This window comes from Panicum hallii, chromosome 6, assembly GCF_002211085.1.
Source record: "Panicum hallii strain FIL2 chromosome 6, PHallii_v3.1, whole genome shotgun sequence".
Taxonomy (NCBI): domain Eukaryota; kingdom Viridiplantae; phylum Streptophyta; class Magnoliopsida; order Poales; family Poaceae; genus Panicum; species Panicum hallii.
The window spans coordinates 3,675,330-3,699,493 of NC_038047.1; the positions used below are offsets into that span (position 1 = coordinate 3,675,330).

Consider the following 24,164-nt stretch of genomic DNA (forward strand, 5'->3'; position numbering starts at 1 on the left):
CACATAAGGATCTAGAGTGGTTCAGGCCGCCGGAGCGTAAAACGCTACGTCCACTACGTGTTGTATTGCTTGTGAGAGCTTAAAGCTTCCGAGAGCTTGTGAGCTTGGGAGTCTCTGAATGCTCCAGAACTTTTTTCTATCGTGTGCGCTCTCCCTTTTATAGGCTCAAGGGGAGCGCGTACACCGTGCGGGGTTCCGACAGATGGACCCGGCGACATATTAAATAATGTACACATTGGAGCCTTTAGTGCCACAGATTCGGAAATCTTCCTCTTCGGCTCCTCCCTGTAGTTCTCGATCGGAAAGTTGATGTGCATATCTTCTACCAGAGTATGGTCATGTACCGTTTCACCTGCACAGTGCCTGCTGTCAGTGACATGCACAGTGGAAGTGGTGCTGTCACTGTTGGATCAATTCCCGCTGACAGGCAAGGGGCCGTGTTGACCTGCCGTGCTGTAGTTTCCACGCACACTGTAGCAGCGCACACCGAAGCCCTTCTGCAGCGGATCATAATTACCCTTTGCTCACGCGTGCGGCGCTGTGATGTGACTACACGCCGCCCGCCTTTATACGCGGTGTGGTAATGCGACGCAGCCCACGCGGCACCGGACCACCCCGCGGGGGTTCGGGCTCGTGTGGCCGTTCGTGACCACCTTGTCCTTGTGGGCACATGGAGGCGCCGGACCTGTTAGAGCATGGGGCGAGGTCCGAAGACTGCGACCCTAGCTGTCAGGCCCAGGCCGTACGCCCTGTCACCCAAAGGCATAGGGCGAGGTTACGCATACCCTCGCACCCTTCGGGCTGAACACCGTAACAGGAGGTACTCCTGTCCGCATGTACCGACAGCCTATATTATGCTACAGTATTAGTGAAAGATGGTCACATTAGTTGAGTCAGAAGTCCAGGGTCAAAGAGAAGAAAAACATGTTCTTAGTTTGGACTAGGAAAGGGAGAAATGCGAGATAATATATATATATATATACTGCTAATTGCTAAACTATACTCGGCTCACTGATGCAGCATGACAAAGGCATCTAACATTTTTGCATCTCTATAAATTGGGACTGACTTGCAATTCCACTCCGGGCCCCTGTCTGATAGAGTTCCCAAGAGGCAAGGGGGAAAAACACAATTTCTCCTAAGAGGGTCCGATGATGGAGCGCGCCAAGGGAGCCCAGCTGAGGGAGAAGAGCTCCCAGAAGCAGTGGCGGAGGAGCCAATGTGGCAAGGTATGGCGGTTGCCATACCTACGCACCGAAAATCCGAAATACCGAATCGGTACAAAAATTTTTAGCCGCCCGCCCGCCCCTGCCCTGCTCCCCCCCTCCCCCCCGCGCCGCAGCCCTGCTCCCCCCGAGCGCCGCCGCCCGCTGCTCCTGCTCCCGCAGCTCCCCCCGCGCGCCGCCCCCCGCTCCTCCCGCGCCGCCCCCTGCTCCTGCAGTCCTGCTCCCCTCGCGCCGCCGCCCGCTGCTCCTGCTCCCACAGCTCCCCCCGCGCGCCACCCCCTGCTCCTGCTCCCCCCGCGCGCCGCCCCGGCGCCCCCTGCTCCTCCCGCGCTGCCCCCTGCTCCTGCAGTCCTGCTCCCCCTGTGCCGCCGCCTTGCTCCCCCCGAGCACCGCCGCCCACTGCTCTTGCTCCCGCAGCTCCCCCCATGGCGCGCGCCGCCCCCCGCTCCTCCCCGCGCCGCCGCCCCCTGCTCCTCCCCGCGTTGCCGCAGTGCCGCCCCTGCTCCCCCCGCCCCCCCTGCTCCGCCGCCCCCTACAGCCCTGCTCCACAGCCACAGGGATATCAACTAAATGCTTTGATCTCGATGGATCTGGGACAAAGGTTCAGTACACAATAACACAAATGCACTAATGCAGGTATTAGATTCTTAATCTGTTATGCAAGCCGTAGCTTCTTTGCTTCCCTGAGATTATTTTGATCTCATGGTTGTTTGCAATGAGTTAATTTAATTCTAAGTTAACAACGTTATAGTCAAGAACTACAGTTAGGATGGGATGCAGTACTTGTGTATAATTGATTTTACATATGGCCGCTTGACATCGAATGGAAGTACAAAGCTTGTGATATGCAGTAGTTGCCCGAAAAAATTTAATTGCCACTTCTATCTATGATTATTGCATTTCAGATTTTGCAACTGTATACCTACATCACTACATGCAGTGCAATAACAGGGCTGTTGCAGTGTTGGTTACTTGGTTGTGTTGCAATTTTGCAAAGCTTCAAGAACTTAAATTGCTGTTGATATATCTGCTTTAACAGAACTACAGAAGAATTGCAAGTGTGTGTAGGGTTTGCCTATCTAGTGTTAACTAAAACTCTAAAAGCTTATCTAGTATCTATAATCAATGTATATATATTTTTACAGGACGAGAAAGAACTCCAGTAAGAGATGGCTGGTAATGGAAAGGGAAAAGGAAATATATCTCAGAAAGGTATTCTTGTGATTTGCAAAAATTGATTGATTCATTTCACTTTTACATTGACTGATAATTGATTTTATTTTTACAGGTTTAAAAAGCTATTTTGGCACTAGTTCAAGTGGTTCAATTAGACAACCAAGTACTTGTGGTAGTGGAATTGCTCAACAAGAGGTTGAAGATGGGAAAGATCATTTTGCGCTTGTAACAACCGGTGTAGAAGATGAATTTGCTCAAGCAACAACTGGTGTAGAAGATGAAGTTGCTCAAGCAGAGCTTCAAGAAGGTATAACCGAGTTCAACCCGGACTATATCATATCGGATCCAGGACTTCGTATTTCAATTGATCGTTTTGCCCCTAATATTAGAGATGAAGTTAGAAGGGCTTTTATAGCTAAAGGTTCTTTTCAACCAATGGATCATAAGTTTCCTACCTCGAATGATAGTAGGAGTTTTCAAAAGAAATGGTTTAAGCAATACAATTGGTTGGAATATAGTGTGGAGAAGAATAAAGCTTATTGCTTCTATTGCTATGTTTTTAGACATGATCGAATAGAAGAGAAATTTGGTCATGATGTTTTTACAAAAGTCGGGTTCTCGCAATGGAAGAATGGTTATTTAGCACTTCCAAAACATGTTGGTGGGCCTAGTAGCATTCTTAACTTTGCAGCAACATCATATCATGATTTTGATAACCAAAGATCAAGTGTAAGAAATAGGGTGTCAACTCATACGAAAGATGCATTGGTCAAACATGAAACCCAAGTGGAAGCTTCCTTGAGTATTGTCGCTTATCTTGCATTACAAGGTGAGCCATTTCGGGGGTATGATGAAACTTCTACTTCATTGGATAAGGGCAACTTTTTGGAAATGCTTGATTGGTACAAGGAAAGGAATGAGGAAGTGAAACGTGCTTTGGATGAGTTGTGTCCAAAAAATGCAAAAATGACTTCCGGCACGATTCAAAAAGACCTTGCAAACTCTTGTGCACAAGCAATTACAAAGGCAATAAAGGAAGAAATGGGGGGTTGTCTATTCTCTATTCTTATTGATGAATCACGTGATATATCTATCAAAGAGCAAATGACCATAGTTGTTAGATTTGTGAACAAAAAAGGGGAAGTCATAGAAAGATTTTTGGGTATCAAGCATATCAAGGATACAACATCGGAATCATTGAAGAAAGCATTACTTGAAGTGTTAAATGATCATGGTTTAGTTGTTGCAAATATACAAGGGCAAGGGTATGATGGTGCTTCCAATATGAGAGGAGAATTTAATGGTCTTCAGAAATTGATTAGAGATGAGAACCCTTTTGCTTTCTATATCCATTGTTTTGCTCATCAATTGCAATTGGTAGTTGTTGCTGTCTCAAAATACGCCTCATCTATTGAAGATTTCTTTGAGTATGTGACACTAATTGTGAGCAGCACTTCCACTTCATGTAAAAGGAAGGATTTATTGCTTGATAGACATCGATTGAATCTCTTGTCTAAATTAGAGAGTGGAGAAATATCATCTGGGAGAGGTAAACAACAAGAAACATCATTGGCAAGACCTGGAGATACAAGATGGGGATCTCATTATAAGATTTTACTTCGTATTGAGTCAATGTGGGATTCAGTAATAGAAGTGCTAGAAATTGTGAATCAAGATGAGCGCAATTCATCTAGGGCAGGAGGATTGGTACAAATTATGGAGTCTTTCAGCTTTGTATTTATCATGAAGATAATGTTGCAGATCCTTCGTATTACAAATGAGCTCTCACTCATCTTGCAAAGGAAGAATCAAAATGTTGTTCAAGCTATGTCTTTGATTATTGATGTGACGACACGTTTGAATAATTTGAGAAGTGAAGGTTGGGAACCATTGTTTGAAGAAACAAAAGCCTTCTGCCTTGCAAAATGTATCCCAATACCAAATATGAGTGATCAAGTACCACGATTTGGTCGATCATGAAAAGGTGGGAGAAACAATATCACTCAAGATCATTATTTTCATGTTGATATCTTCTATGCTGCAATTGATGCTTTTACCACGGAGTTTGATCACCGCTTTAATGAGCGGTCCTCAGAATTGCTTGTTGGATTTTCTTGTCTTGGCCCTAGAGATTCATTCTCTAAGTTTGATGTTGAGAAACTTGCTCGTATTGCGGATATCTATTATGATGACTTCTCTTTTGATGACCGCAAGACTATAAAAGATCAACTTCAAACTTTCATCATTCATGTGCGGAGACTTGAATAATTCAAAATTTGTTATGATCTTGCCAGCCTTTCAAAAACAATGGTTAGACTTGAGAGACACATTGTTTTTCCATTGGTTTATCGTCTCATTGAGTTGGCATTGATATTACCGGTGGCGACAGCAACAGTTGAAAGGGCATTCTCAGCTATGAAGATTATTAAAACTGAATTGCGCAACAAGATGACCGATGGGTGGTTAAATGATTTGATGCTGTGTTACATCGAAAGAGAAATATTCAAAGGTCTTGATTTTCAACAAATTAAAAAGGTATTTCAAAAAAAGAAAGACAGGCAAATGCAATTTCCTAGATCTCCTAGACGCGTTTAGAGGTACGTGTATTGTTTATTTTACTATTTTTGTACTCTTTGAATAAATATATAAAATTATTAACTCATTGTCTTTTATGTTGACAGGTTTTAATTGCTATTGTAATAATAGACATTTTTAAGGTATTTATTGTCATTTTATTGAACACTTATTTTATCGTCAATTTTTTTCTTTCTTCTTCGCCATATCATAATTTTTTAGCGTCCTCCGCCACTGCAGACTGTAGTGTATGGCACAGCAGGATCCAGTGGCGGGCGGACTACTGTGCGGTGGATTTTAGCGCGAGACAAACTGACCTGACATCATATTAGGCTGCAATAAATAAAAATGGGATGGAGAAAAAATGCAACATTGGGCCGAATTCATGCCCGGTCTACGAACATTCCTTCGGGCGATGGACCTGGGATTTGCAGTCTACTCCTAACTGATATATAGCCGCCGCGACATCAGCTACCACTGGAAAAATAGCGACGATTAATTACTTTAATAAATTTATAAAAATACGAGCACCCGTTACTCGAACTTACAGGTGGGCAGGTGTTCCACCACAGACTTTACCATCTGAGCTACTATAAGTTTTCATTTTTCGGCGGAACAAGGATTAGTACTTGTAACATAAATGACTGATTAGTTTTACTTGTCAGGTTTCCTGGGGCTCTCTTGTCCGTGTCGAAGCCCACCCCAGCAAAATGCTTGATGGGCCACCAGGCCGGGAAAAATCTTGTTTGGGCTCTGATTAGATGGGCTCAAATTTGCTGAGGCTGAGCAATGAATCTCTTCCTGGAGCTACACGTCTGGCCTGGCCATGGCATTCATTCCACTTCAGCTCTTCATCTTCGTCGCTGTATCAATCGATGATGTCGATTTGTATTTGTTCTCTCTAAACAAATCACAGCAAGTACAGAGGAGCAGAGGGCGCCGACGGAGCGGTCTGATGCCGGAAGCTCTGCAGGATGGCGGCGATCGTCAAGGACTCGTCGTCGTCGACCTCCTCATCCGCCGAGAGCTGCTGCCATTCATAATCATCAACGGTGCTGCCGCTCCCCTCGGCCAGCGGTGACGGCGGCGGCGCGACCTGGACAGGACCGTAAGGCGGCGGCGGCGGCTGCTGCTGGGAGTGCAATGCGGTGGCCGCGCCCGCCGCGCCGAGTTCTAGGTCGGCGCCGCACGGGTAGTAGAAGTTGGTGCGCGCGGCGGCGGGCCCGGAGATGGAGATGGCGGAGAGGTCGTAGGCGACGGCGGCCTCCTCGGCGGTGTCGAAGGTCCCCAGCCAGCGGCGCTTCTTGGTGACTGGGTTGCGGATCTCCGCCGCGTACCGGCCCCACGGCCGCCGCCGCACGCCCAGGTACTCGCTGGACGCCCGCGAGCGCCGCCTCCGCTGCTGCTGCTGCTGCTGCTCAAGATCCTGGGCGCCCATCGCTGCCGCCGCCGCCACCTGGTGTGCCACCGGAGCGTCCGCCATTGCCAGCCAGGCACGGGACGATGTGGTTAGCTACCGACAGGACCAGGCAAGTGAGTAGACAGCACGCGGCAAGTGAACAGCTGGATAGGGCTTTGGTCCTGCTCGCTCGGGGCCACTGGCGCGCCATGGATTTTATACCGGAACGTTGGTGGAGTCGTTCTCGGGCGGATGGAGTTGGCTCGCCGTCGTGGGATGCACGGCGGATTGGGCGGCAGCCTGGTCGTGCGCTTTTCTCCTCGTTTTCGTCGACATGAATACATGATCGGGCTGGGCAATGACGACGACGGCGACACCGCGCGCCCGCATTTCGCTGCGCCATGTGTGAGCGCGACAGCGACACCGCATCACCAAGCTGCTCGCCGCACCGTACTGTACTTGCAGTAGCTCGGGACAGACTGTGCCATGCCACCATGTGCAAGCATGGCCTCCATTCTTATTCTTTCTGCTGACCAAAGACTAAAGTGGGTTCCTGGGACTGGGAGAGAACAGAATAAGCTGGCGAGAATAATTCAGTCCTGAGCGAACTGTGTCTTCGGAAGACAGAAATCACAGAATAGACAGGCTATCACAGAGCAGCAAGCAAGACTGGCCTTAGCTTTTTGTTTGATTGCACTAATCAGTAATCTTTTTCATTAGCTCTCTGAACCCGGCTCACCATGCTATCTGTACTTTCTTTTAAGGTCACCGGAGGATGCAAGTCCCCACCTGAATAATACTCGTATTGATTTTGCCCATCTGGGACTCTGGGTGCTGCTCCCCACTGGCCGGCCAGGCACCGGGCCATGACAGCTTTTACAAAGTCAGCACCCCCTGTTTCCTGAAATTTGCCAACAAATTTATCTCTGAGGGTTTTTTTTTCCACTCCCTCATCCCGCAATTTAGCATGATTGATTTTCTTTTTCTTTTTTTTGAACTTCCTGTATGTTAGCATGAGCATGATGAGTTCATCTCTTGCAGTACTCCCTACCTTGGTGAACAATTTACACAATGAGTAAAATACATCGGGGTCCTTAAACTTCTTGTGGAATTCTCAATTAAGCCAGTAAACTATCGACGTGATACTGTCTACTGTATGTAGTACAGTAGGCGTGGCCTATGTTTTTTATTCTTATTTTTTTTCATTTTGTTGGAAGTGCATCTAGGCGTCCTAGTCGGCTTTGGATGGTTAATGGCAAACCAGTTTGGGCTGTGCACGCACGGTTCTTGGGCTATACATGCACAGGTCGTCGCGTGCCCCGTCCAGTCGCAGTCGGCCTCGGCCCAGCCTGTCCACCAAAACCACTGGGCTTGCTCTTTCCTAATTGACTACGGCATTGCTCTTCTTCATGGTCGAGATCATCCAGGAGGCATGAGTTTTCACACTGACAATTGACAAGCGTGTGCGGATCCGACAACCGTAGATACGTCAACGATGACGACACCACCCTTGGGCGAGCTCAGCTAGGTCCTGGGCCTGCCAGAGGACCGTTCGTCATCGGAAGCTTCGACGGCGACACAACCCATGATCGGCCGGTCGGTCAAGCTCGGCCGGCCGGCCGTCTGCATCTATCCGTGCATGGCGACAACACAAGCTTCCTTCTCATCTCATCTTCTGTGATCTGCCATCTACCTGGGAGTTCTTCAGTTCATGGCGTCCTTGCGTCGACAAATAAACTGCTCACGATACTACTGCTGCTTCTTGACATGATCGTGTCTGCCGAATTGATTATTACAACGCAAAGATCGAACAAGTACTTATCGGAGAAAACACTGCGGCTACGATTGCTTGCATGGTTGACGTCGATCGAACCGCCTTCGTCAGTTCAGTTCAGCTCGCCGGCGCCGGAGGAGCGGAGGAGCGGCGGTCGAGGACGTGCGCCTTGAACTCCTCCATGCGCGCGGGGTCCAGCGACACGGACACCTGCACCTCGCCGTCCCCCCTCCCGCCGACGAGCACCATCTCCCCGTCGTGGTTCATGGACACCAGCTCCACGCGCGCCGGCCGCCCGAACCCGAAGTCCGACGCCTCGTACACGCGGAACCGCGGGCTCGCCGCCACGTTGCACAGCCGCTGGAACGGCAGCGTCATCATCCTCTGGATCCACCGCTCCGTGCCCGCCAGCGGCGCCGCCTCCATCTCCGCGACCGCCGCCTGGATGGCCCGGCACGCCGCCAGGAGTCCGCGGTCGCCGCCGAGGAGGTCCCCCGCGTCGGCCGTCGCCAGGCAGCCCTTGATGCAGTTGCCCAGGTAGCCGTCCAACACGGGCGGGTCCAGGCGCGCGCGCAGGTCCGCCAGGAAGACCAGGTACGTGTCGTCCCCGGCGGCGAGACCCTTGGCGCGCACGAACGCCGTCCAGCCCAGCGCCGCCAGCGCCACGAACGTCGACACCGGCTTCTTCTTGTTGGTGCTGGTGGCGGTGGTGTTTCTGTTCGCAGCGTTCTCGGCGACCTCCTCGGCCGCGGCGAGCGCGTCGATGCGGCTCTTCAGGGACCGGATGTCGTCGGCGGCGAGGTAGAATGTCCGGCGCTCCAGCCGGAAGCGCTGGCTGAAGTCGTAGTCCATGGCCGTGTTGGTCTGCATGCAAAAGCGGTTTACGTGAGCAAACCCATTCACGGCTGCACGCACGCGGCGTGCGCCATTGGCGATTGCCTGCGCCGCTCCCCCACGTACGTCTGTGTTTGTAGATGAAAGAAGCAATGGAGATCGACAACTAAACACTAAAAGTCTTTATATATTTATACATATGTATGTATATAAGTTGTAGCATCCACAACCAAAAACGATCTCCGATCTATGGATGATAGGTTAGATACGGTGCTTACCACTGGGAGATTAGGCGCGACCTTCTTGAGCATCTCGCGCGCGAACCCGTCGCCGTTGGGGACGTGGACGGCCGCCCGGTCGTAGTGCGGCGCGCCGAGGGCCTTGGTGACCGGGGACCCCTCGCGCGCGGCGGCCGCCCACGCGCCCACGAAGCGCCAGACGGCCTGGCCGTCGGCGACGGCGTGGTGTACGGAGAGGCCGAGCGCGAGGCCGCGGCCGCCGGGGAGGCGCGTGGCCTGCGCGGACAGCACGGGCGCCGGGAGCGCCCGGGTGTCGAGAGCCGGGACCAGGGCCAGGAACGCCGGGATGTCGTGCGTCTCGTCGCCCGCCAGCCGGCGCACGTTCATGCCGCCGCCGTCGTCGGACGCCTCGGCCTCGACGAAGGCCACCCCGGGGTCGCCGGCGCAGTCCACGACGACGTCCCCGGTCTCGGCGACGTACGCCAGCTTCCCCGCGAGGGGCAGGTACAGCGCCAGCGTGGCGGCGAGGGAGTCCTTGAGGCGCCTCACCGCCGCGGGGAACTCATCGTCGCCGCCTGATGGCAGGTCGTAGAGGAAGACCCGCTGGATGGGCGGCAGCACGACCCACGGCGTGTCGAAGAAGGACAGCTTCACGCGCGCCTCGCCGGCGCGGCCCCCGTCCGGCCCCGGCGCGGGCGCGACGCGCGACACCGCGAGCACCCGCACCGCCCCCGCCGCGCCGGCCTCGCCCATCGGTCCTCCCCGGCTAGCTACGACTCGTGGTTGGATCGTCGCTGGACGAGCACGACGAGATCGTATCGATCGCGTGTCGTCGTCACGATCAGGACGGAGGTGTTTGCGAGGAGGCGGAGAAGCAGTGCGATGGGCGCCCCTGGCGGCTCGTATATACGTGTCGCGGCCCAGCTAGCTAGCTAGCGGCAATTTGTAAGCCGGCGGGGCGTGCCGATCGAGACGGCCGTGCGGGCGGAGGCTGTTAGATGAATCAGTGGAGGAACGCCGGCCCCTATCTTGGCTACCAGGCGAATGCGTGTTGAATCAATCGATTGGTTGGAAAAAACTCTAACCGTGGCATACAAATAGGTGTACACAGATCATAGTCCGTAACTTAAGGAGCTATATTTGGTAGCCTATAATTACATGGCATTCTATTCTCAATGAGATCCTAAAAGTCCGGACTGTTTTTTTATACGTAGATTGTTACACAAGGCAAGATAAGCACAGCAGATTCTTCTGGAACTCTTTCATCTAACAGAGGCAATCAAGAACACGCCAGCTTCTTTCGGCCGGCCGGGCGGCGCGGCGAGGATAGATGACGCACACGGAACGGTGCTCCGCGAGTTCCATCCAATCAGCACACACAAGGCCAAAGAAGAAGACATGTGGGGTAACTCGAACTCCTACTCCTCTACTGCTTATTGAAGTCGGTTGGATCTCCTGGATCGTCACGGTCCACAGATCCGCATCGCAATCTCGAAGCTGATGGGCTCTGACGCGCGCGCCCGTGCCGTTGTTGTACGCGTGCGTCGTGTCGTCGGCTCGTCGCCTTCTGAGCGACCGCGTACACACTTGTGTACTACTTGGGCACTTCCACGTCGTCTTCAAACCAAACAGATGCTCTGTAAGCTAAGAACGAGTGAACGCAGCGCTTCGTTCGTCTGCGACAGGCGCGCGCACACGCCGAGCGTGAGCCGCGGATCGTACGTGGCACGTCTCTCCCGCTCCGTACGTGCAGCGGCCGCAAGCCGGCCGGCCTTCCTGCTTGTGTGGCGTTGCCGTCCGCCGCACGCCGGCGGGCCTCTCGGGTCGGGTCGGAGCCGGCCGCGCGCTGCCGCCACATGCCGCCACGCCAGAACGTACGGGGAACGGGAGGCGGCGGCTCACAGCGCTAGCTAGCTCGATCGCTAGCTACGACAAGATCGACGTGCTCGTGCTTTGGAAGGTAGCTAGCAATCGGAGGATCCAACCAGGAGAGATCGACCGCCGGAAAGCGACGGCGGCGCCGAAGCTTCCGGCGGCGGACAAACCGTACCCAACCACACAGGTCGATCGCGCGCGAGCCCCCGCCTGCTGCCGACTCGACAGACCGGCCGTGCCCCGCCGGCCCGGGACAGTCGACGTCGTGGGCGCCGGGCGCGCCACGGCGGTCGTGATCGAGATCCCGGTCTCCGGTTGTGCAATGCGCTTTGCAAATCAACGGAGGAAACTAAAGGGGCCTGCTGAAACCTACCAGATAATTACAAGACAAAGGGGTCTGTCTTCTTCCGTAGAAGAAGCAAGAACCACGTGACGGCTTAGAGCGACCATCGTGCATCATGTAAAAGCAGAGAACATAAGAACCCGTAGCTGCTTGAGTGCTTGGCAGCATGCCGCGGCGCTCGTGGCAAAGAAGCATATGCCCTCCATGGACCGTGACGGACTTGCTTGTCGTTCTAGAAGATGAGTGCCTCGTCGGACCAATTCAGTGGTGCAGACGAGTATCAAGGGAAAAAAAATCGGTGATGCAACAGCATCCCAGCTCGATCGCCCACACTCGTACTCACAGCCATTGGCTGTGTGAGAACAGTGCACTTCAAATATGCCCAACTCTCAAGTTTTCTTCTCCTTGCGGAGGTAAGAGTCGCATATCATTATATTCTATAATATTTTCTCTATTTTAAATTGTAGGTCGTTTTGATAAAACTAGATGCATAATTTTTCTAGAATGATGTACTGCACACATTGTTGAAGGAAAAAAATGACGACTTATCAATCAAGCGATGGACAAGGTACCGGTAGGACGATGAAGGCTGCCTTGATACCGCTTGGTTGAGAGACGATGTCACGTGACAAAAACTTCTTTTTCCCGAACAAATCACGCGATAAACAGTAGGGAGACAGGAGGTAAGGAAACGTGTGTCATACAAGAATTCCATGCCATGTCTGGCTCACATGATCTAGAACATATTTGGGTCCACTAGTTAATTATTAGGTAACTGATTCTAGTTGAAGTACGTGAATCCAAACATAACAGGACAATGCGTAGTTAAAGCTAGTCCAACACAACTGGAGTAATTCCAGCAAGTCAGATAATGGATTAACTGGGCAGATCCAAACGGTCAGAAATCCCACTTAGGTAACAATCAGGGTACAACGAAATTACAAATGAAAAAAAACTTTGGTAAAGCTGTCTCCAACAGGCGAGCCATTCGGCTAGGCAAAGGCAAAATGGCTACTGTGGGAGCACTGTGGCACCAGGCATCCGTCTCCAACAGAGTAGGCATAAAGCCAAGCCATTTTGGATAGCAGGGGAGAGGGAAGCTAAAATGCGTGCTCTGCCAGGCCAAGCCATCCGCGGCTCGACCAATGGTTAGTTGGGCGGGAGGAGAGAGAAGGTTGTACGGCAAGGGAGAACTCGCCGGTTCGGGATTGTGCAGCGGCGGCGCCCGGCTAGCTCCTCCCCATCAAGGTCAGCTCCGGCGAGTCCCAAGTCAAGGTTGGTCCCCTTCCGTTCATCCCCTTTCATTCCCGACTTGGAATCGCTCGATCTGCTAGTTCGTACGTCGTGGGGGTTGATATCTGTATCCGGTTTGAGGAACGGTGGGTTCTCTCCAGATCTGTGGAGTCAGTGGCCGGTTGTAGCGTGCGGCGTTTGCGGCCGTTGGTCTAGTGCAGTGATTTTGGTTGCATCGATTGATTTGCATTTATTTTTCGCTTTGGGTCACAAGTCTATGGTGAATGCTTGTTGACTTCGTGTCCCTTGCTAACCATTCCAATCAAAATTAGATCGCTTTGTTTAGATGCTTACTAATTCAACCTGCTGCAGGATGGCAAATAACTTGAATCCCTATGAAACAATGATGGTAACTCTGAGGCCTATCTTGAAGGCCAGGAATGGGAGTTCCCTCTTTCTGATTCATTGGAAGATTTCGATAATCTTACAATTCCTCAGGTTTGCCACGCTGCTATTGTATTTTGCTGCTATTGCATTAGCTGACTAAATGCTGCTATTGTATTTTGCCCTTGCTGCAAATGATTTAGATGCAGCAAGCCATAGGTCTGCGGTGGCCAATTCCATTTCATCCTCTGAGACCACACCTTGCAGCTGTTAATGTGGAAGCCATCCACGAGCACACTGAGATAACTGGACAAACTTCCGAATTAGAGATTCATGTTCCTCAGTCTAAAAGAGGAGGGAAAGGCAAGGGCAAAGCCAAAGGCGCTGGTAATTTCAGTGGCAAGAGGGTGTCACAAAGAGGTAAATCCTTTAGCGAAGATGAAGACAAAATTATATGCTCTGCCTTCCTGAATGTGAGCAAAGACCCTATCACTAGTACGTCCCTTTCACTTGTAGATGAATAAGAGATATATAATTATATTGCTACTTCAATCTATGACCTGTAAATATTTAGGAACAAATCAATCCAGTGACGGTTATTATCAAAGGATACATAAATATTTTGTCGAGAACATTGAAGGCCCTTCTACAAGAAGTCAAGTTACCATTTCTAACAGGTGGCTCACCATCCAAAAGGCGGTGAACAAATTCTGTGGCCATTTTTCATTTGTTGAAAGGTTAGAAAAAAGTGAAAAGACTGAGCAGGACCGAGTAAGTCAATGTGCATTAATTATATTATCTTCCCACCCTACAATTTGTAACTAATATACCTTTTTCATTAATAGATCGATGATGCTTTTAAACTGTATGAGGAGTCAGAGCCATGAACGTTAATGCATTGCTTAATAGATTGATGATGCTTTTAAACTGTATGAGGAGTCAGAGCTATGGACGTTAATGCATTGCTGGAACATCCTTCGCCATGAAGCTAAATGGAGCGATAAGATGGTGGAGATCAATTCTGGAGGCACAAGTACAAAAGTTAATCAGCAGGTTGCAGGCAACAATCAAGGGGAACAGGGACAATCTGAGCATGATGATAATGGACAGCCAGCTCAACCAGAAGGAAGGGATAGTGCCAAGAAGTGTAGGAGTCGTGGGACTGCAGACAATGTTGCATCTAGCGTTGCAATTGAAGTTCTTCAAAGCATGAATGCAAGGGGCCAGATCAAGGACAACAAAGAAGACAGCCAGATGGCAAATACTCCAACGGAAGGATGCTAAGATAGAGCTTCAACAAAATATGATTGCTCTACAGAGAGAGGATATGCAAAAGAGATGGGAACTTGAGAAGGAGAAGTTGAACTTGACTAGGGAGGAAGTACAACTGCGTAAAGAACAGACAAAGGTTGAGATGATGAAGGCTGAAGCTCATTTCATGGGTCAGGATCTAGACAAGTTAGCCCCACACCTCAAAGAGTACTACATATCCATCCAGCGAGAGATAATGGAGCGTCGAGGGATTATAAGCTCTCCAAGTAGCAGTTTTGGACCGAGCATGCCTTAAACTGTTTGTGTGTAACAAACTATTTGCTTTCTTCCCTGTTCTGGACCGAAACATCATGTTGTTTGTAGAACTATTTGTTGTGTTGCTTGTTGTCGATGGAACATAATGTTGTGTGTAATAATAAACAAACGTCATTTGTGTGTAATAATAAACAAACATCATGTTGTGTGTACATCTATTTGTTGTGTCTGCATGGGCAATGTCGATGGCACACAATGTTGTGTATAATAATAAACTATTGGATGTTGGTGAATCCACGTGACAAAATTAAAATCATACAATTGGATAGATTGTACGAATGGAAAGCATCAAGTCATACAATTGGATCCAGCAATTAAACAAAGATGACATAGTCATACTTGAATCCATAGGTTGTACGAATGGAAAGCATCAAGTAATACAATTGGATAGATTCTACAAATTAAAATCTGCAGTCATACAGTCATGCAAATGGACTGGTGGAAGCTCCAAAATAACTCCAAAGGTGCTCGACAAGGTCATGCTGTAGTTGGCCATTTGTTTCCTTGCTTTTGATGCAGTTGTAAGCATCAATTAGCTCACTGATCTCTGGAACATCTCTGTTCTCCAGAATTCCTGGATCTTCGGGCCCTTCAAAGCCATGTGTATCACAAGGATTTTTGTATATGTTGCGTTCATCTTCTATAACCATATTGTGAAGAATTACACATGCACGCATGATGGCATTGAGCTGTCCTGGCTTCCACAGCCTAGCGGGATTATGGATGATCTTGAACTTAGTTTGTAGTACTCCAAAGGTTCTCTCCACATCCTTCCTACACGACTCTTGAGCGGCTGCAAAAATTTTATATTTCATGCTGACCGGGGCACCGATTGTCTTCACTAAAGTTGCCCAATCAGGGTAAATTCCATCGGCCAAGTAATACCCCATGTTATATGGGTTGCTATTGATCCAATACTCAACCTCAGGTGTCGTACCATTGGCTAAATCATCAAACACAGGAGAACGATGCAAAACATTTATGTCATTGTGAGAACCCAGTAGCCCAAAAAATGCATGTCAAATCCGCAGATCCTGAGTAGCCACTACCTCAAGTATAATGGTTGGTTTGGATTTATGACCCTTGTACATGCTGGCCAATGCCGTGGGACAATTCTCCCATTCCCAGTGCATACAATCTATGCTACCAACCATGTCTAGGAAAACTCTAGCCTCATTTTGCTTTAGAATGACTTTAAGCTCGTGGGCACGTGGTGGTCTCAAGTACTTTTCTCATATACATCAATGACAGTGTGCACGAATTGCATGAGGGTCTTAAGAACGGTGGTCTCTGCCATTTTGTATGTGTCGTCTAATGCATCTGCAACTCCACCGTAAGCTAACATTCTCAATGCAATTAAACACTTCTGAATCGGACTGAAACCTAATTTCTTTGCTGCATTCCTTTTTTGCTTGAAATATTTGTTTCTAGCAGTGACATCTTGAATGATGCGTAGGAACAAAGATTTACGCATTCTGAACCTATGAAGTGTTATTGTGCAATGCTTTATCAGTGCCATAATTTAACTATAAGCTACAGGTTCTGAACATTGGAACAAAGCAAAACATAAGCATCTGCGATAAAATGTTACCTTCGCCTGAAATACTCTTCACCATACAGTGGAGGATCATTGAAGTAATCTCGCATTATTTGAGCATTGACCTCTTCCCTTTCACGATTCTTTACTTTATGCCCAATGACAGATCCTCCCCAACGTCGTTTCTTCCCTACGACCATTAAGACTGCAACGGCCGTGGCTTGCAGTTCTTCCTCTTGACGACGATTTGCGGTAGACGTACCGCAAATCCCCATCTTGATGTACCTCCATGCCATGGTGAACTCTGTCCGTCCTGACCTGCAACAGGGCAAAAGGATCAACGCCCACTACATTCATCCCCAAGTCCCCATTGCCGGACACGAACAACCTCCAGTGTTGCCGTCGCATCCAAAGAAACCATCGAACTCACTTGCAATCCTTGACCTTCCGATGACCTCCGCCTACTCCAAAGCCTCCACGAGACGATCCATGCCTCGCATGCAAAGATGCGCCGAAATGATTCAACCCATTCGACGGATCTGGAGTAGGTTGCAAGCGGCGCGGGAGAAATTTCTTGCAGCCGGCGGGAGCCAACTACCATTGGAATGCAGTATGCTTTTTGCCTATGCTATTGGAGGCAAGGAAAAATGCCTATTGTAGTTATTTTCTAACCAATAGGCAAAACGTGTACTTGCCTACTCCGAATGGCTTCTGTTGTTGGAGGCGGTCTAAATCACAAGGCACTTGCGAACTCCACGCAGGTTCGAGTCATCGACTCAGCACGGAAAAGCAATCAAAACGAATGAAAATCAGTTACTACTTTCCGTAGGAAACTCAGTTATTCCGCAGGAAGTTCAGTTACAACCCAAGCATCACGGCATCATCGGCATCGCACATCGAGTTCAGACAAAAAAACACGTCGTCATACCTGAGACAGGAGCCATCACAGTCGTCATTTGCTCCAACGACACCTCAGCGTCAGACAAAATCTAAGCCACCGCCCCCGGACGCTCGGCCACACCGGCGGGCGCCCGCCACCCACCTGCCTTTTGCCGCCATGCCGCTGCCGTCGGTCAAGGTCATCGAGGAGTCCCGCGTCGCGGTGCCGGCGACCGCGGCGCTGCCGCCGGAGCCGCTCCGGCTGTCCGCGCTGGACGCGCAGTGGGTCACGCTGCCGCTCATCCAGCGCGTGTTCATCTTCGTCGACGGCGGCGGCCGCGGGGACATCCCGCCGTTCGAGTCCGCCGTGGACGCCCTGCGCGCGTCGCTCGCGGAGACCGCCGCGCGGTTCCCCCACTGGCCGGGAGGATCGTGCACCGGCCGGCCACGGGCGACGCCGCCATCGACTGCGCCGGGGGCGGCGTCAGGTTCGTCGTCGCGGAGAGCGGCGAGGCCGACGCGGGGCGCCTCGCGGGGGGCGAGGACCACGTCGCCGAGGCGTTCCGCTCGCTCGTCCCGGCGCTCGACGCCGGCCAGCTCCCCGCGGAGACGATGGCCGCGCAGGTCACGCGGCTGCGGGGCGGGCTGGCGCTCGGCGTCGCGATGCACCACGCCGTGGCCGACGGCCGGTCCGCGTGGAGGTTCCTGGAGGCTTGGGCGGCGGCGTGCCGCGGGGACGCGGACGACGACGCCGAGCCGCCGACGTTCGACCGCGCGGCGATCGAGCTCCCCGGCGGCGACGAGCTCGCTAGGGCCGTGCTGCGCAAGTACGCGCCCGATCTGCCAATGGTACGTCACGCCAATCTACTACCTGCGCCTTCCCCGGCTTCTTTTCCTTCTCCTTCTTGCGTTGGTCGCTCACGCACGCCTGCGGGAGAGCGGCGGTCAAGCAAGGCGGATCATCAACGCATCTGGGTCCCAGTTACACAGCCGGCTCGCTCTGTTGACAATATTTCTGACGCGGTGTTGGCGCCACTTATCTCGCGCGCTTGCAGGCCACCGTGGCGGGGCACCTCATCCGCCCCAACCTCTCCCGCCGGACGTTCACCATCGCCGCACAAGACATGCAACGCCTGAAGCAGCGCATCGTGGAGCTCTCGCCCCCGGAGCAGGCGGCCGCCCCGCCGTCCAGCTTCGTCGCCATAGCGGCGCTCGCGTGGGTGTCCTTCGTCCACGCCAAGCACCCGGCCGGCATCGTCTCCCCCGAGGACGAGGTGTACCTCTTCTTCTTCGCCGACTGCCGCGGACGCCTCGATCCGCCGCCGGGAGATCAGTACTTCGGGACTTGCATCTCCGGCTGCCTGGCACGGGCCACCGCGCGGGACCTCCTCGCGGGAAACGGAATGCGCGTCGCCGCCGCCTTGGTGGCGGAGGAGGTCCGACGCGCCGCGGAGGACCCACTGGCCGGGTGGGACTGGATGAGCACGGTGGAGGGGGTGGACATGGACCGGCTCATGAACCTGGCCGGGTCCACAAGGTTCCCCGGGTACGAGGCGTCAGACTTCGGGTGGGGCCCGCCTAGCAGGACGGAGTTGGTCACCATGAACCAAGACGGGCAGGTCGTGCTCGTCGCCGGGAAGAAGGGAGGCACTGGCCCCGGCGGTGTGCAGGTATCTGTGTCGCTGCACCCGGCGCACATGGACACGTACAAGTCGCACTTCCTCAGCTACTTCGGTTGATTTTGTATTCATGTATGTGTCTTCTATATCGATGTATGTATTGTTCTATCATGGACATCCACACGCTTTAAACTATTATCACCTACAAAATGTTCAAACATTATGTAACTTGAAATGTGATACTGCTTCTTTTTATAGGGTGTATTCGGATTTGAAGGTTAAGTTTCGCAAATTTGATCTAAGAATTAGTTAAATTATATGCATACTTATCGTACAAGAGTTGTGAAGATAGATTGGTATTTCATAGATGTTATTACTCCCTCCATCGCTTAATATTTGGCGTTAGTTTTGCACTAATCAATGCCAAACATTAGAGAACGGAGGTAGCATATGACTTTGGTTTCATAGCATTTGATAATAATATATATAACATAAGAGCATTTAATGTTCAAAGCATCCTTATAGAAAGACTCTTGAGGAATCGTTTAGAGTCGAGGCATTCGCTTTACAAATTACATCATAGGAATCCTGCATCTCCACCCCCAACTCCCTTATCTGATTGGCAAGGCCGTCGACCTTGATTGCACACTCTTCAATGCTCTCCGTGCTCTTCAGCTTGAGGATCAGCACAGGCAAGACCACATCCCAAAGTCTGGACGCGCAGTGGATCACGTTCCCGCTCGTCCAGCGCCTGCTCATTTCGTCGACGGCGGCGGCGGGGGCATCCCACTGTTCGCGTCCGCCATGGCCGCCTTGCGCGCGTCGCTCGCGGAGACCGTCGCGCGGTTCCTCTGTTGGGGCATTAACCGTTGCGCAGACAGTATGTAGATTGAAACAGACTAGTCGTAAATAGCCGCACACTATAATTACTGCTTGCATGCAGCCCGTGGACCAAGGTCTGCTCTCTGTAACTTGCGCCTGATCTTGTACGCAGCGCCACTTCATTGTACCTTATCCCTTTAGGATATCTACTTAAATCAAAGCTCACATCAGCAACCGGGATCTAGTCAGAGCCCTAGTGCAAACAACCTCAAAGGTGTGCGTGTGTTCATCCCCTCCCAGTCTAGGCAAACCACTCGGTTGTGCCTGAGAAACTACCCGGTGGGAGGTGGATTTCCAACAAGTGATACTAGAGCCTAGGTTAAGTATCCGTTGGATCAATGTCTTCATCTGGAAAGTCCGTTAGGTCTAGGCATGGCTCGAGGGAGAGCAAGAAGTCGGTCGAGAGCGAAGAAGGTCTCCATAGGAAGGAGGACCTGATACCCAAGGATCAGGGGCCAGAAGATCCAAAGTGGCATGTGAAGAAGGAGAAGAAGCCGGTCGGTGAGAAAGATGCGGGGGGTCATCGTCGAATGACTCTGTAACCTCGCGTTGCCACCAGAGGCATCCTCCCCTTCCCCGGGTGGGCGGCGCTACCGGGATTGGGAGTGGCCAGACGTTCAGAGGGTGGTGAAAGAGTCGAGTGGCGCAAAGTACCCGACGCTGATGAGATCCAACTACACCCACTGGAGCCTGGTCATGAAGGTGATGCTCCAAACCCGCAACCTCTGGGACGCCATCGAGTATGGTGACTGCAACTTCCAGGAAGATTGCATGGCCAGAGAGGCCCTTATCCTCTCAGCGCCACCAGAGATGGTGCCGCAGGTGGCCAAGAAGCAATCGGCTGCAGAAGCATAGGACGCCATCGAGACAATGTGCGTCGGCAGCGAAAGTCCAGAAGGGTAGGGCTCAGCAGCTGCGGAGGGAGTTCGAAGCCATGACGTGTAGCAGCGGCGAGAAGGTGCATGACTTTGCTCTGCGGCTATCCAACCTCGTCATCAACCTGGAGGAATTAGGTGAGGAGATAGAGGAGCAGCGAGTAGTGGAGAAGCTCCTACGATCGGTGCCACCTCGGTTCGACCATCTGGTGATGTCCATCGAGACGCTGCTGGACATCTCCTCCCTCTCACTGGAAGAGGTGACTGGGCGTCTGAACGCGCAGGAGGACCGCATGGACCGCGCCGACTCGAATCGCGACTCGGGCAAGCTGTTATATGGTGATGTGCTGGGTCGGCGAAATCGTGAGTCGGGCGAGGGCGCGTCCAGGACCGGAGGCAGGAGGAGCTAGCAGCGGCGCCCGCCAGCTCCACAGAAGAAAGCAGTCGACGGCGGTGAGGTGAGTAAGCCACCGCGCAACGACACCTACCACAACTGTGGCCGTGCTGGCCACTAGGCACGTGAGTGCAGGCAGCCCAAGAAGGGGCAAGCACATGTGGCCCAGGCGGAAGAAGAGCCGTGACTTTTCATGGCACAAAGTCTGCGTGGAAAACCACTCAGAGGAGCCGCAAGCCGAGTTGTTTTCCGTGCAGAAAGTCAAAGAAGTAGTCGAGATAGTCAAGAAGGCGGCTGATGAGTACTCGGGCGACCACGAGGTCGGCCGTGAGCCTGCTCCCCTGCCTGCGACGACAGCTACAATGACAACCTGTATCGAGGAGCCTCAGGCTCAAGCCTACCTCGGAAAGGGCGGGGACAATGAGTGGATAGAAGGGTGGTACCTGGACACAGGGGTCACCAACCATATGACGGGGCGATGCGACGTCTTCTCCCACCTCGATCGGGCCATGCGCGGCTCGGTCAAGTTCGGTGACGGGTCGGTCGTGGCCATCCAAGGCTGTGGCACCGTCATCTTCTCCGGGAGGAACGGGGAACACAAGGCCCTAGATGGGGTCTACTACATCCCGAAGCTGCGCAACTCCATCATCTCAGTCGGGCAACTTGACGACATCAGGTCCAAGATTCACATCGAAGATGGTGCCTTGCGGATCCGTGATCGTGAGAGCCGGCTGCTGGCAAGGGTTCCGCGCAGCGGGAACAGGCTGTACGTGCTGCAACTGGAGGTCGTGAGGCTGGTCTACCTCACCGTACGCCTGCCTCACCGTACGCTGTGGCGACGATGCCTGGCGGGGGCATGATCGGTTCGGGCACGTCAACTTCGACGCCCTGCAGCAGATGGGCGGGAGGAGCATGGTGCACGGGCTGCCGCCGCTGGCTCATGTTGAGCAGATGTGTGACGTCTGCGTCACCACCAAGCACCGACGCTGAAAGATATCTAGGCCCCTAAGTGGATTTTGGTGATAAATGACAAAGCATATGTATATTTAATCGTGTTATTAAGCATGTGTGCAGGTGCTAATGGTGACTGAGCAAAGCATATAGCAAAGCGTGAACCCTCAAAAAGGATATGAAAAGCAGCGTTCTCAAGTGTACTGAAAGACTAGATTTTATTTTTGAAATTGAGTATAGGAACGCCGTACTATCAAGGGGAACTATGATCCACATGTGTAGACATGGTAGTTGTGCTCAAGAGAACCCACAAAGATCATAAGAAACCATCTCAACAATCAAAAAGGGACTGCATGTGAAATTCTGTGTCTAACCCGGAGTGTCCGGGTCTCAATCCGGAATGTCCGGACAGAGTGCCCGGAGTATCCGGACGTATACCCGGAGTCTCCGGGTTACTGTTACCAGTCTGCAAAATACGATTGGTCCGGAGTCTCCGGACTCCTATGTCCGGAGTATCCGGACATATACCCGGAGTTTCCGGATACCGCTCTCCCAACGGCTAGTTTCTAGGAGAGGGGGTATAAATACCCCCATACCCCCTCTCATTCTCTCTCTCTTGCTTATTTTCGACCAGAACTGCCTAAAAGCCAAAGAGAGCCCTCTCACTCCCCATTTGCTCCATTCTTGAGTGATTTTCTTTGGGGTTTGAAGTAAGATTGTTGCAAGAGCTAAGATTGTGCAAGTAATCCTTGATTTCATCTCTTGAGCACATCATCCAAATCTAGCCCGTGGATTCTAGTTTATTACTTTTGGAGCTCCGAGCTCCTAGACGGCTAGGCATTGCTTGTGATTGCGTGATTGTTTTGTGAACACCACAGCTGGTTTGTAATCTTCATTCCTCTCCGAGGAATTCATAGTAAGTGACCCTAGGGTTTGAGCATTGGCCTCACCCTTGGGAGAGGAGCATAGGAGTTCTTGAGCTCCGTCTCTTCAATTCTTCCTCAACGGAGACGTAGCTCCTTTGGGAGTGAACTTCGGGAAACAAATTCTGTGTCACTCTCGCAATTCTAGCTTGCATTTGTGATTGTTTGCTTGTGAGACTAATTTTTTAGGGTTTGAGGGCGATCTACTATTATACAAGTCTCAGGAGTAAGACAACTGGTGAGAAACACTTCAGAGGTACCACTAGTCCCTCTAAATTTACTGGATTCAATTTACAGTATTTCTATCTTTGATTTGTAGCAGTTTGTTTCATACCCGGATAGTCCGGACATTATCTCCGGAAACTCCGCACACTATATCCGGATTATCCGGACATATATCCGGAGTATCCGGACACCTGTGTTGCAGATTAGCCTATTCACCCCCCCCTCTAGGCATCTTGAGGTCCTTTCAGGCGCCCCCTTCCCCAAGTAGGGCAAGTACAGGGCGGACAACCCGCTCGAACTCGTACATGGCGACTTGTGCGAGCCCATCACGCCAGCGACTCCAGGAGGCCGGCGCTACATCCTGCTGCTGGTAGATGATGCCACGAGATATATGTGGGCGGCTTTCCTCGCAAAGAAGAGCAGCGCGCCGGAATCCATTAAGAAGATCTAGGTGGCTGCGGATAACAAGTGCAGGAGAAGGCTGAGGGTGTTCCGCACTGACAACGGCGGTGAGTTCACGTCGGCATACTTCGCCGAGTACCTTGCTGACCAAGGTGTGGAGCGGCACCACTCAGCGCCCCACACACCCCAGCAGAACGCGCGTGGTGGAGCGGTGCAACCAGTCGGTGGTGCCTATGGCGCGTGCCCTGCTGAAGCAGAGGGGCATGCCGCCTATCTACTAGGCAGAGGCGGTGAGCACGGCGGTGTTCCTCCTCAATTGCTAGTCCACCCGGGCCCTCTCCGACGAGACCTCGTATGAGGCGTGGCATGGAAGCAAGCCGGCGGTCCAGTTCCTACACACCTTTGGGTGCCTGGCGTACGTGAAGGAACTTGGGCATCACAACAAGCTTGAAGATCGGTCAACTCCGAGCGTCTTCATCGGCTAAGATTAAGGAGTCAAGACCTACCGGGTGCTAGACCCGGTGACACAGCGTGTGCGCACAACGCGCGATGTTGTGTTTGATGAAGATCATGACTGGAGCTGGTCGCAGGAGGAAGATGGTAACACCGGATGCAACTCCAACTTCGTCGTCGAGTACCTAGTGGAAGCTGCGGTGGCTACGGAGGAGTCAGCTATCCCCTCGAGTACATCTCTGACTTCCCTGGTATGTCTCCAAGTACTACGAGCTCCATTTTGAGTACTTCTGGGGGCGAGGCGACCCCCCCCCCCCCCCGACTGCTTCCCCGACTCCCCCTGCTCCCGCTGGTGCAACTCCGAGTACTCCGGAGGGCAC

General features: G+C 51.9%; 3 protein-coding genes and 1 pseudogene across 3 annotated transcripts; 2 read left to right on the plus strand and 2 right to left on the minus strand.

Annotated features, from left to right (window-relative positions):
- The first annotated feature begins 2,395 nt into the window (after positions 1 to 2,395).
- Positions 2,396 to 4,382, plus strand: LOC112896880 (zinc finger MYM-type protein 1-like). The gene is made up of 2 exons (XM_025965002.1): positions 2,396 to 2,438; positions 2,515 to 4,382. Exons 1-2 carry the CDS (start codon positions 2,396 to 2,398, stop codon positions 4,380 to 4,382), a joined length of 1,911 nt encoding a protein of 636 aa, XP_025820787.1.
- A 1,504-nt stretch (positions 4,383 to 5,886) lies between these two features.
- On the minus strand, positions 5,887 to 6,806 carry LOC112896882 (ethylene-responsive transcription factor LEP-like). Its single transcript, XM_025965005.1, has one exon. It carries the CDS (start codon positions 6,457 to 6,459, stop codon positions 5,887 to 5,889), a length of 573 nt encoding a protein of 190 aa, XP_025820790.1. The 5' UTR covers positions 6,460 to 6,806.
- Positions 6,807 to 7,808: 1,002 nt separating this feature from the next.
- On the minus strand, positions 7,809 to 10,226 carry LOC112896236 (malonyl-CoA:anthocyanidin 5-O-glucoside-6''-O-malonyltransferase-like). The gene is made up of 2 exons (XM_025964156.1): positions 9,262 to 10,226; positions 7,809 to 9,013 (listed from the first exon to the last, which is right to left on the minus strand). Exons 1-2 carry the CDS (start codon positions 9,973 to 9,975, stop codon positions 8,267 to 8,269), a joined length of 1,461 nt encoding a protein of 486 aa, XP_025819941.1. The 5' UTR covers positions 9,976 to 10,226; the 3' UTR covers positions 7,809 to 8,266.
- Positions 10,227 to 17,192: 6,966 nt separating this feature from the next.
- LOC112897415 lies at positions 17,193 to 18,934 on the plus strand (annotated as a pseudogene).
- Positions 18,935 to 24,164: the final 5,230 nt, after the last annotated feature.

Bases quoted from the DNA above. Each gene is read 5' to 3' on its own strand.
- LOC112896880 (XM_025965002.1), top strand. From the start codon at position 2,396: ATGGCTGGTAATGGAAAGGGAAAAGGAAATATATCTCAGAAAG. The intron at 2,439-2,514 runs GTATTCTTGTGA...TTATTTTTACAG, and splicing joins AGGAAATATATCTCAGAAAG to GTTTAAAAAGCTATTTTGGC.
- LOC112896882 (XM_025965005.1), bottom strand. From the start codon at position 6,459: ATGGCGGACGCTCCGGTGGCACACCAGGTGGCGGCGGCGGCAGCGATG.
- LOC112896236 (XM_025964156.1), bottom strand. From the start codon at position 9,975: ATGGGCGAGGCCGGCGCGGCGGGGGCGGTGCGGGTGCTCGCGGTGTCG. The intron at 9,014-9,261 runs GTAAGCACCGTA...TTTTGCATGCAG, and splicing joins TCGCGCCTAATCTCCCAGTG to ACCAACACGGCCATGGACTA.